At 45.1% G+C, this 12,265-nt stretch overlaps 1 protein-coding gene across 5 annotated transcripts in view; it reads right to left on the bottom strand.

The window, feature by feature from the left end:
* Positions 1-12,265, bottom strand: part of ULK1 (unc-51 like autophagy activating kinase 1) — a 129,141-nt gene that overhangs the window by 63,657 nt on the left and 53,219 nt on the right. For all 5 annotated transcript variants that reach the window (XM_039505103.1, XM_039505105.1, XM_039505101.1 and 2 more), the window contains 2 exons: positions 5,927-6,100; positions 3,057-3,130 (listed from right to left, as the gene is read on the bottom strand). In XM_039505103.1, the coding sequence (XP_039361037.1) occupies positions 3,057-3,130; positions 5,927-6,100 (248 nt within the window). The remainder of the gene's footprint in view (positions 1-3,056; positions 3,131-5,926; positions 6,101-12,265) is intronic.

Below are 12,265 nucleotides of genomic sequence, written 5' to 3'. Positions count from 1 at the left end.
TTTGAAAGCAGGTGTCACCTTCTATCTCAGTAGCCTGCTCTGAAGCTCAGCCTGATGCAGGAGAGGTTTCTAATCAAGATTTGTAGGCTTCAATTCTTCCATCAGTCCCACTGTATCCCTCTACTAATGGGGCACAACTCTTACTGACAGCGAGGAGATGTCTATACACAAATGTATAGGGAACAAACAGGAAGAACTTGAAGTATTCGTACATAAGTCCAGTTATGACTTAACTGGCATCACAGGACTTGGTGGGATAAGTCTCACGACTGGAATACTTGTATAGAGGGAGATATTTGATCAGAAAGGGCAGGCAGGGTATAAAAAGAGAGGAGGTATTTCATTATACATCAAGAATATATATACTTGTTCTGAGGCCCAGAAAGTGGTGAGAGGCAGATCATTTGAGAGTCTCTTGGTAAAGACAACAGGGTAAAAGACAGGGGTGCCGGCATGGTATGGATCAGGGGGGAGGGATAGCTTAGCATAGCAGTTTGAGCATTGGCCTGCTAAACCCAGGGTTGAGAGTTCAATCCTTGAGGGGGCCACTTAGAGATCTTGGGCAAAATCAGTACTTGGTCCTGCTAGTGAAGGCAGGGGGCTGGACTTGATGACCTTTCAAGGTCCCTTCCAGTTCTAGGAGATAGTAATAATAATAAATAGAGGTATCCTATGAACTACCAAATCAGGAGGAGAAGACAAATGAGGCATTTCTAGAATAACAAATATCCAAAACACAAGATCTGGTAGTAATGGGAGACTTAACTACCTAGTCATCTGTTGGAAAAGTAATACGGCAAAACACAAAATTTCCAGTAAGTTCATGGAATGTATTGGCCACAACTTTTTGTTCTGAAAAGTGGAGGAAGTAACCAGAGAAACAGCCATTTTAGACTTGATTCTGACTAACAGGGAGGAATTGATAATAAGTAGGCAGGTGGAAGGCAATTTGGGTGAAAGTGATTATGAAATGATAGATTTCATGATTCTAAGGAAAGGAAGGAGCGAGATTGGCAGAATAAAGGACAAAGCAAACTTTGACAAACTCAAAAAACTGGTAGGAAATATCCTGTGGGAAGAACATCTAAAAGAAAAAGGAGTTCAGGAGAGCTGGCAGTTTCTCAAGGAGACAATGTCAAAGGCACTGCAAACTATCCTGACACTAAGGAAAGATAGAAAGAATCGTAAGAGGCAATACGGCTCCATCAGGAGATCTTTAATGACCTGAAACATAAAAAAGGAATCCTACAAAAAAGTGAAAACATGGACAAATTGCTAAGAAGAAACAAACAAATAGCACATGCATGTAGGAATAAAATCAGATAGACTAAGGCGCAAAATGAATTACTCCTAGCAAGGGACATAAAAAAAGATTCTTCCAATACATCAGGAGCCAGAGAAAGATGAAGGAAAGTGTAGGTCCTCTACTTGGGGGCAGGAAGCTGAGCTAATAACCGACGACAAAGAATCCTGAGGTGTTTAATCCCTATTTTGCTACAGTCTTCTCTAAAAAGGTTAATGGTAACAATTACTCAGCACGATTAATATTAACAACAAGGGGGAAGGAATCCAAGCCCAAAAAGGGAAAGAATAGGTTAAAGAATATTTAGATAAGTTAGATATATTCAAGTTGGCAGGGCCTGATTAAATTCATCCGAGGGTACTTAAGGACCTAGCTGAAGCAATCTCAGAACCATTAGCAATTATCTTTGGGAACTCATGGAGGATGGGTGAGGTCCCACAAGACTGGGGCTAGGCAAACATAGTACCTGTCTTTAAAAAGGGAGAACGAAGAGGACACACGGAATTACAGACCAGTCAGCCTAACTTCGATACCTGGAAAGATACTGAAACAAATGATTAAACTTTTTAACTGTACGAGTAGCTAGCCACTGGAATAGGCTACCAAGGTTGTGGAATCCCCATCATCAAGAGGTTTTTAAAAGCAGGCTGGATGAACACCTGTCAGGGACGGTCTAGGTTTACTTACTTGGTCCTGTCACAGTGCCAAGGGCTGGACTTGATGACTTCTCAAGGACCCTTCCAGCCCCGCATTTCTATGATTCTATGTTCATGTATCACACCAGAAAAAAAAAAGTATCCATATAGCCCAATCAAGATATAGACCAGGTACACAACGGGCTGGCTGAATTACAAACAGAGGGCCACTGTCTCTCAACACTGGGAACAGAGAGCAATGGAAGAGAGGACACTTTGTCCAAGAGGCTCTTTATCAAGGCAGCACCTTGGAAAAGGCCTTATGGCTGCAAAGTCATTCCTATTCCTAGTTTGCATGTTTGCTACTCCGCCTGCAGTCAAGGGATAACACTGGATTTTAGGTCCCAACGCCTTAGCTGAAGGGCACTGCTTCCTATCTGAAAGAGGCAATTTCTGAGTGGGGTCAATCAATAGCCTATTATTATTTACCAACGGTTGCCTGAAAGGCAGATGTCAGCACAGCAGCATAGATGTTTGCCATCTTGCCGCTCGGAGAATCTTTATCAGTCTCCCATTAGGGTTTCCACTTACAACAACAGCTTTAAGAACACAAAATCCAGGTCTTGGGGGGAGGTCTAGGAGGAACGGAAGAACTAGGCTTAAGGGTTGCACAGCACTTTGAATGGTATAATCCCGAGTTAGGCAACCTATGGCATGCATGCCGAAGGCGGCACTCAAGCTGATTTTCAGTGGCACTCACACTGCCCGGGTCCTGGCCACCGGTCTGGGGGGCTCTGCATTTTAATTTAATTTTAAATGAAGCTGCTTAAACATTTTAAAAATCTTATTTACTTTACATACAACAATAGTTTAGTTATATATTATAGGCTTATAGAAAGAGACCTTCTAAAAACGTTAAAATGTATTACTGGCACGCGAAACCTTAAATTAGAGTGAATAAATGAAGACTCGGCACAGCACTTCTGAAAGGTTGCCGACCTCTGGTATAATCTAAATAACCATTGCAGGTTCCACATGTCAGGAAGGGCCTGCTTTTTGCTAGCCTATACGATACAGCGGTTTGACCACAAAAAGATACATAAGCAGAGTGCACTCACCATGTACATAGGGGAGCCACACAGCGTTGCTGCCATCATGTTGCTTTGCAGGTACCGGGCAAATCCAAAATCAGCTACAAATACAAAGAAAAGAAGTTCATTCACTAGTTCTAGAGAAGACCAACCTTTCTTCAGTTGCCTCAATCCCCCAGGGTGGGCCCTCCTGTTTCTCCGTAGTCCCTCAATACAAGGGACGTTCTCCATTTTGAATACAGAACTTGTGTTCTATCCCCAAGCTAACGCAAGTTTCTCTCACTATTATTACATGTTCCATACAACAGAAAGGGTTGAGAAAATGCAGCTATAAAAAGCACTTTACATGAAAAGGAATGAATCCCAAATCATGTAAAGGTGCCTGCAGTCACTATTTTTCCTGTGTCTGTTGTTCATGGTTTGTTCTTTCCAGGTGGAATCCAGATTCTCAGCTGGTGGAAACTGGGAAGCCTCTATTGACTGCAGTGGAGCTATGCCTCTTTACATTAGCTGAGCATCTAGTCCGAGATTTATGAATGCAGTGAAGGTCCAGCAAAGCTTCATAGCTTTTCCCTTGTTACTTGCTGCTACTTCAGATTTGGGGAAGTGGTAGTTACACTCCATGACATAGGACAGGAGGCAGGGTTGTACCACAACATAACAAACATCAGCAGGGACCCACCACCATCTGTATCTTTGGAAGATGCTCATTTGAAGCTGCATGGCACTATTTATGTATCATGACTTATGAGGAGAGGCTGAGGGAACTGGGATTGTTTAGTCTGCAGAAGAGAAGAATGAGGGGGGATCTGATAGCTGCTTTCAACTACCTGAAAGGGGGTTCCAAAGAGGATGGATCTAGACTGTTCTCAATGGCAGCAGATGACAGAAAAAGGAGTGTTGCAGTGGGGGAGGTTTAGGTTGGATATTAGGAAAAACTTTTTCACTAGGAGGGTGGTGAAACCCTGGAATGGGTTACCTAGGGAGGTGGTGGAATCTCCTTCCTTAGAGGTTTTTAAGGTCAGGCTTGACAAAGCCCTGGCTGGGATGATTTAGTTGGGGATTGGTCCTGCTTTGAGCAGAGGGTTGGACTAGATGACCTCCTGAGGTCCCTTCCAAACTGATATTCTATGATTCACCCTAGAAAAGCCAAGGTCTATCAGCGCTGAAAGTATTTACAGCTGCAGATTACTCAGCATCTGATCATATGATGCTTAAGGTTACCAGATATTTCAAGCAATATTTGACACGGCTGTTTATATTGCCATCTGTCATTAGAATGATATTATGTCTGTCTAGTCCCATTCCTGGACCACACAGTGTCCTCCTTAAGGAAAAGGGGTGGTTAAACAGCAGTGTGTGTGAAGGGTATGACGAACTGAGACTAATGCAGCACACATTAGCTAGGAGTGCTGTTTAGATGGCTCTCCCTTTTTACATGCCTGTGGGTCATTAGACACTTCTACTTTCCATCCGTGCTTGAATCCTGGAGAAACGCTTCAGCTACAGCTGAGCAGCTGCAAAATTTCACACACACCTGCAGCAGACCCTCATTCTCCAGCAGACTTCATTTCTCAGCCAAAAGGCACTCACGCTTTCTCCACAAGACAGAGTTGAAACCGAGCATGGTGTAATTTAATTGGTGTCAGAATCAACTTGGTCAACTTATAGTACAGTCCAACAAATGTCCATGAATCAAGATGTGACTACACAGCTCTCCTTTAAGAGAGACCTTGGATTCAATAACTGGGTTTCTGGGGTGTGTTTGAACAACCCGTTGATCAGCATATGTTACATGTCCCCCTCTGTGCTTGATCCACAGAGAATGTGGGTCCATCACATCCAACCTGGTTCTTTAGCTCAAGCTGTAAACTGACATTTTTAGCTCTGGAGGTTTCTGATTCAATCCCTGGTGTCAGCCAAGATGGCAGTCATCGCATGTGCTGTTTTTTAAATCAGAGCTCAGCGTTCACAAAGGATGTAGGGATCACAGTCTTGGGACACCAAAATTCCCACCCCACCCCTCCGCCAGCATGCCCCACCTCCGTTTTAAAAGGTTGGGACAAATCAATATCACGGTCTAGACAACTGTTGCCCAGGGAGGAAACTGAATGACTGTTTTTTCTGAGAAAGACACCTCTCAACTTGTAACTCGACTGAGTCCACCCAATTCATTTTGCATATGTCACAGAACAGCCAGAGCATAAGAACTCTGTCACTCACTAACTACCAGGGACGGATTAGAACTAACGATCCAGGTCATCACTAGAGTAGCAAAATAGATCATGTATAAAAGACAAAGACTTGCTAGTTAAAACAGGTTAGGTCATGTTTAAAAACGTGCTAGCTATTCTCCTAGTCTAGACAGAGCCTGAGAGATGAAAGGCTCCATATCTGAATACCCACCCTTAGGCCAGGAAGTCAAACTATATATAATCCACACGACTACCCATGATTTCATTTAAACGTTATGGGGAGCTTGGGTGGAGGCAGCTGATGCACTAGAATTTAAAACTTAACCACAATAGTTATCCAGCGGAGCACAGTGCCAATCAGCATCCGCTTCTTTTGGAACAAGTGTAAGAAACAAAACAAATGGATACGGTGGAGGGGGGGCGGGGGATGGGGGACAGACATTCAGTTGGTGTGAGCTAGCATAGCTCCACTGACGTCAATAGCACTACACTGATACATACCAGCTGAGGATCTGACCTGGAGAGCTTTCAAGACATTCCACTGCAATGGTGAAAAACTAATCCTAATTCCCCTATGATCAGTTCATTTGTTTCTTATCCAGTTGCAGCAGTCTGGACTGGCTAGTTAGCCATTTCCAGAGCCATGTTGATCATTCCAGGGAAAGTGTTTCTTAAAAGCAGGATATAAGGAAAGTTTCTTACCAATCTTTATACGAATGTTGTTAGGATTTGACTTCTTGCCTCCAGCATAAGAAAGGAGGATATTCTGTGGTTTCAAATCCCGGTGGATGATACCTTTGCTGTGTAGCATTTTCATGGCACCTGCTATCTGCTGGAGAAAGAGCCTGATGGTATCTTCGCTAAGTGTCCGCATAGCTGGAAGGAAAAACAGACAGAATGATTGTAACACCAGCCATCACTAAGCAAAGCAGAAGGCAGCTTCTCCACAGAGATGAACAAGGATAACTCTGGATTGAGCACTTCCAACGCTCCCTCAAGCTACTCAGTGAGAAAGAAACTACATGTGGCTTTTCTGAATTGGTTCTTGAGGAGCATCCCTTAAAGTATTCGTGACTAGACTGCATTCTCCTCCATATCTCAAATGATGCAAAGAACCGTGCATCAGATCCTCAGCTGCTATAAATCAGCATAACATCACTGACTCCAGTGGCAGCTCCACTGACTATGGTGAAGATACATCAATTTACACCAGTGGAGGATCTGGCCCTGTTATGTACCAACAGGGATGAGACTGAATATAAATAGCTCTCATAAACAAAAGGTTTTTCAAAAAATTAATAAAGTTCTATAAATGTGCATGCAGCTAACTGCATTCTCCTGGGAGGCAGGCTTTCTTTTGATTTTAAAACAAAGAAATACTGAAAGGATCAAGAAGCTAAACGGAACCCCACATCTAATGAGGCTGATCCAAAATTAACCCCAGCTATTTTACGAACCATCTTTCCCCACACCTTTACAAGCACATCTGTAAGACACGCCTACCAGAGGCGGGATCTGGCCCACTGAACACAGAACAAGCCTCAATAGCAAGACTGTGTGACACCTTCCTGGGTGGATGCTAACATTCAAGGACAAGTAAGGTTCAAAGAAATACATTTCACTTGAATAAAATCATCTCTCTCATAAATGCCCCAGTAATTATTGGAGGCTCCATTTTCATGTTGCTCCAGCTGTTCTCTGGTAAGGCCTCAAACCATACTGGCAAGAGCATCAAAACACTATTCTACCTTCTCAGCTAAAGTGGAGGAATCCTTAAGAAAACACAGAGCCGGGCATAAGCAGTTTTAGCCCGACACAGGAAATTAAATATTTTACTTTAAAACAGCATGAAACGTGGGCTGACTGAACCGCGTTTAGAATAGAAAACAAACTCCCATCCCAACTCCCAAATCTTCACAGGGAGGCTCACAACTAGCAGACCTAAAATGTCACTCAGTCAACCAGCGGCTCATTGCTTCAGACATGTAACGCCAACGTACAGATATGCAGAGCTTCTCTTCCCCCACTGGATTCTGTTCTCATGAGCCAGCACTCTACTGGAATTTACAAGACACCTGCTCTTGATGTGGAGTCTTGGTGAATGGAATATACCAATTGTTACAAAGGCATTTTGAAATTTTAGTCCAAGTAATCCTGACAGTATATTTTGACAGTATCAAAAGCACGGCCTCACCTTTAACATCACACTCAGGAGCATGAAGGGGGAGAGCCGCACCTGGTGTACACTAGGGTAATACGCCGTTCATTTCAATGGAGCCGTGTTGATTTACACCAGCGAAAAGACAGGTCTAGTACGTCCAGCAAGACTGGTTACATTCTCCTGTATGCCAATTCTCTTGAATAGACTGTTCCTCGTGGTATCTATCCATCCATCCATGGTACTTTTATATGGCTCCCATCACCACAGTATCTGATCACCTCACAGTCTTTAATGAACACAACATCCTGTGCTATTACCTCAGTTTAACAGATGAGGGAACAGAGACCCAAAGAAACTAGGTGACTTGCCCAGGATCACACAGAACGTCTGTGGTGGAGCTGAGAGTTCAACCCAGGTCTCCCAAGTGCCAGGTTAGTGTCCTAATCACTGGACCATCCTTCTTCCCAACACCTTAGCTGATTAGACGTCATGGTTAACATGTCTACAACCACAGCATCAGGTCTTCTGAACAGGCACCACTGACCCCAATAATCTGCTCCAGAACCTTTGGAACAGGGACCATCATCACTAAAAGAGTACGACAGCCCCTCCCCCCTCCACAAATAATCTCTTTCAAGATTCATTTTGAACCCACAAATCTAATGGGCCCAACTGTCTCAATATCTGCCTAACAAAAAAAGTAGGACTCTAAACTCAGCAGTACTTATGCTGTCAAGCTAGCAGGCTATCATAGATTCCTTCAGCTAAATACCCTTTGCCTCTAGCAGTTAAACAGTCTTGTAAAAGTCTTGTTCTGACCTGCAGTTCTGCCAGCAAGCCACAACTGTTTTCAAGGCATTACCCTCTCTGAGCTGTTTCCACACAATTTACCAGCTAATCTCCCCACCCCGCACATGTTAAGAGTACATAACCTGGAGCTAGTCTTCTACTGCTTTACACGGCAAAAATAGATTAATACGGGGATTTACAAAAATCCACTAATTGTGGAGAAAGTAGTGCAGAATTCAAGCTTTCACTTAAACAAAAGTTAAGCGCCAAGTTCTTAAGCTTGTGAAGATATATCCTCCAAAATGTGGGAAGTATGTAAACCAATGCATGGCTGTTGCCTTGAACTGGCAGCCAGGCTGCTCCAGTGCATCTGCTGCCGCTCTGCAAAGCTACGAAGCAGTAGCAGAATAAAACTGACACAAGACTGAGGTCTGTTGCACAGATGCTGCTACTCAGAACCCTGTGGGCAGCAACGAAACAAAAGGGTCAAGTCAGTTTCATGCAGCTGCTCTCAGTTGGGAACGTGTTGCAATATGGGGAATGCTGCGAAGGAAAAAAGCTGCTTTCCTCACTGCAAAAAAAAGCAAAACAAAACAAAAACGAGAGAAAAGAAAAACAGAGTTTTCCTACCTCTCGTTTACTTCTTACCCCCATCCCGCCCTACAGCACCCAGCTGGCTCTGGAGGGGTAGAACGACAAAGGCCCTTTTTGCTGCACTGCTGGCTCCACTCTTCTCTTAGGAGTCGCTGGAAGGAGGGAAGAGAGCTCCTTTTCCCGTACAGCAAGGCTCTCCAGAACCCCACTAGCCAGAGGCAGAAATAATACACGGCCTAAGTCCTGGCAACGTCCCACCTCCCAGCAGCTATGCCTGATGCCAGTGCATAGCCTCTGGATCTCGTTGGTAGTCTTCCCAGTTGTAACTTCCCTGTTTACCCTCTGGCTAGTTGGTTTAGTCCCCACGCTAGCTGTCTAGCAAGATTTTCTTGCCCTTCTGGGCTAACAGATCAGGGAAACTGGGACTGTCCCTGTTCCACCAGGAAGGTTTCTGAAGAGCAGTCATGTGCTGAGGTTAGCTGGTGGCCGATCTCCAGGGCAGTATCCCGTAAGTAGAGGGAGGGAGAAGATACAGCAGAGCAGATATGTCCAGTGCATTGGCCATTCAAGCAAAGTAGAGCATGATCCACTTTAACATTTCTCTGCTGTTAAACCCTCATCCTGAGCAAGGAACTTGTGCCAGTGTCCCTGCAAAAAGAGGGAGCATTAGCTCATCTTCACCATAGCTAGGGCCCTACCAAATTCACTGTCCATTTTGGTCAATTTCACGGTCATGGGATTTTTAAAATCATAAATTTCATGATTTCAGCTATTTTAATCTGACATTTCATGGTGTAAATGGTAGGGGTCCTGACCCAAAAAGGAGTTGCGGGGTGGGCACAAGGTTATTGTAGTGGGGGTTGCGGTACAGCTACCCTTACTTCTGCGCTGCTGCTGGTAGCAGCGCTGCCTTCAGAGCTGGGCAGCTGGAGAGCGGCAGCTGCTGGCCAGGAGCCCAGCTCTGAAGGCAGAGCCGCCACCAGCAGCAGCACAGAAGCAAGGATGGCCTGGTATGGGATTGCCACCCTTACATTTGTGCTGCTGCCTGCAGAGCTGGGCACTCAGTCAGCAGCTGCCACTCTCCGAGCTCCCAGATCTGAAGGCAGCAGTGCAGACGTAAGGGTGGCATGGTATGGTATTGCCATCCTTACGTCTGTGCTGGTGAGGCGCTGCCTTCAGAGCTGGGCACCTGGCCAACAGGGTGCCCAGCTCTGAAGTCAGCACAGAAGTAAGGGTGGCAATGCCGCAACCCCCTTAACATATCCTTGTGACCCCCCGGCAACTCCCTTTTGGGTCAGGACCCCCAATTTGAGAAACGCTGGTCTCCTCTGTGGAATCTGTACAGTGTAGGGTAAAAGCACACAAAAGGCCAGATTTCGTGGTCCGTGACGTGTTTTTCATGGCCCTGAATTTGGTAGGGCCCTAACCATGGCATAGCTGGCAAGGCATTAAAACATGCAATGGGGATTGGGCACCCCCCAACCTGAGCGTGGCTAACCTGCGTTCCCTGCAAGGCCATGTTATGGCTTCACAAGCCTTGCTCTGCCACACCTGAGGAGTAACAATATCCATGCGTTTATTTTTGTGGGCTCGACAAGCAACAAGACACTCAGCTGACTGCCTCAGGGACTGCTAGACAGGTCAGTAGACCAGAGCAAATATTTACAGCAGGTCAATCAGAGGCCCGCATGGCTCCAAGCTCCCGGAGTGCCGGAAAAAGCTGAAACCACCTAAAAGCACCCTGGTCAGCACTCTGTGGACGGGGGAGGAGTGCTTTACCTGCCCTGAGGCTGCAGGTGAGCTAGAGCAAACACAGGGGCCTGTATCAGATGACCCTAGCACAGACATACTGAACTAGACATGACACTTTATGGACAGGATATTTAGGATTGGGGGAGGGGCGGGAAGAGAAACATCTCATCTTACCCATGAGTATCAGCTGGGTCTGTCCTCAAGGCCATTAAAGTCAATGAGACTGAGTGGGCTCTGGGTCAGGCCCTACTTAACTTGTGATATTGCAGAAATTGCTTCCACCGCAATTTTGACAGTGGGAGCCCCGGGAGGCCGACAGTGGGGGCCCCCACTCTCAGTCCCGGGTGAGAAATGCCTCACCCCCTTTTTGCAAAGGGGTGCCCAAGAGCTCAGGGGCGTCCTTCTTGCAGCTTTCCTAACTCGTTAGAATTCAACCTACAGTAGTTATTACATGCCCCTTTCAAACCGCATGCTCTCACACATCATGGTCTATCTAAAAAAAAAAAAAAAAAAAAAGGATATATGTTGCTGTGGTGAGAAATTCTCTTCACAGAGATGGCTATTCCATCTACCTGCCTCACTACCAATAGCTGCCCAGAGCTGGCGGCCAAAAGAGACCATTAGATCATCTAGTCTGACATTCTGCATAACAAAGGCCATAAAATTTCATCCAGTTACTCCTGAGTTGAGACCAATCACTTGGGTGACACTTTCCACTGCTCTGCTAACCTACCAGGCAGCATAGAGCTGTACGGTACTCTCTCACTTCGATACATGACACCAGATGAGCTACAACAGAAGACAAAGTCAATAGAACTGCCAAAAGGAAAGACGCATCGTACAGTGAAATCAAATTCTTGTTCACTGGAAGCTGTGCAGTCGTAGCAGGCCACATATCCAAGGGATAGGACTGAAGATGAGGGGAAAACCAAACCAACGCATTTCACACTGAAAAAAACACACACGTCTTTTGCTTTATGATGGGATGGACAATTAGAGTTGCTTTGGGTGCAATGGAGAATTAAAATATCGCCTAACATTTTTAATTAGAGGGCAGAATGGATGAGTAGGCTTAAAAGCCTATTCTCCCAATGATAAGGGGTTTTTCATGTGTAGCTCACGTTACCATTAACAGGAATTACCGGCCGAAATACTCCATGAATGGATGGGAAAAAGAGATGCCACAATTAAAGAGCAGTCAAGTAACAGCTCCGTCCAGCAGGTAATTCAGGCTAGAGAGCAGAAGTTTGCTTGGGTTTCTGCACTTCAGTGAAACGCGCTGGAAGAAACATGAACTTTCGGAAATGTTTAACAGGGGGACGAGCTTTAAAAAAAAGAAATTCTAAATCTAAGAAGGGCAGCGAAGGGCCTGCACACAATGACAGGTGACTGTACCGGGCAATAAGAGAACACCCAGTCAAACAGCCTCGCAGGGAACAGGCAAACCAGCATGATATAGAACGGGGGCCCAGGCAGATGTTGCCGAGGCAACAGATATGAACATTCCATGCCTCATTTCCCTGTTAGCAAACTCATTCTGGAAGTTCGTTGAAGGCTGGATGCCAAACCAAGCAGAGGAGCTTGGGAGAAGGTGGCAGGAGACAGAGAGGTTTAAAAAAATAAATAAAATAAAATAAAAAAAAGCGAAAGCAGCCTGAATAATCTTAAGAGCAAAACTACTAATCTGAAACTTCTGTTTGCTGATACTACAGAGGTACGAGCAATGCATTGCTTGAATACATCCC

The sequence above is a fragment of the Mauremys reevesii genome, linkage group 18 (genome assembly GCF_016161935.1).
Source record: "Mauremys reevesii isolate NIE-2019 linkage group 18, ASM1616193v1, whole genome shotgun sequence".
In the NCBI taxonomy this organism is placed as follows: domain Eukaryota; kingdom Metazoa; phylum Chordata; order Testudines; family Geoemydidae; genus Mauremys; species Mauremys reevesii.
This window is presented reverse-complemented; position numbering and strand designations above follow the sequence as displayed.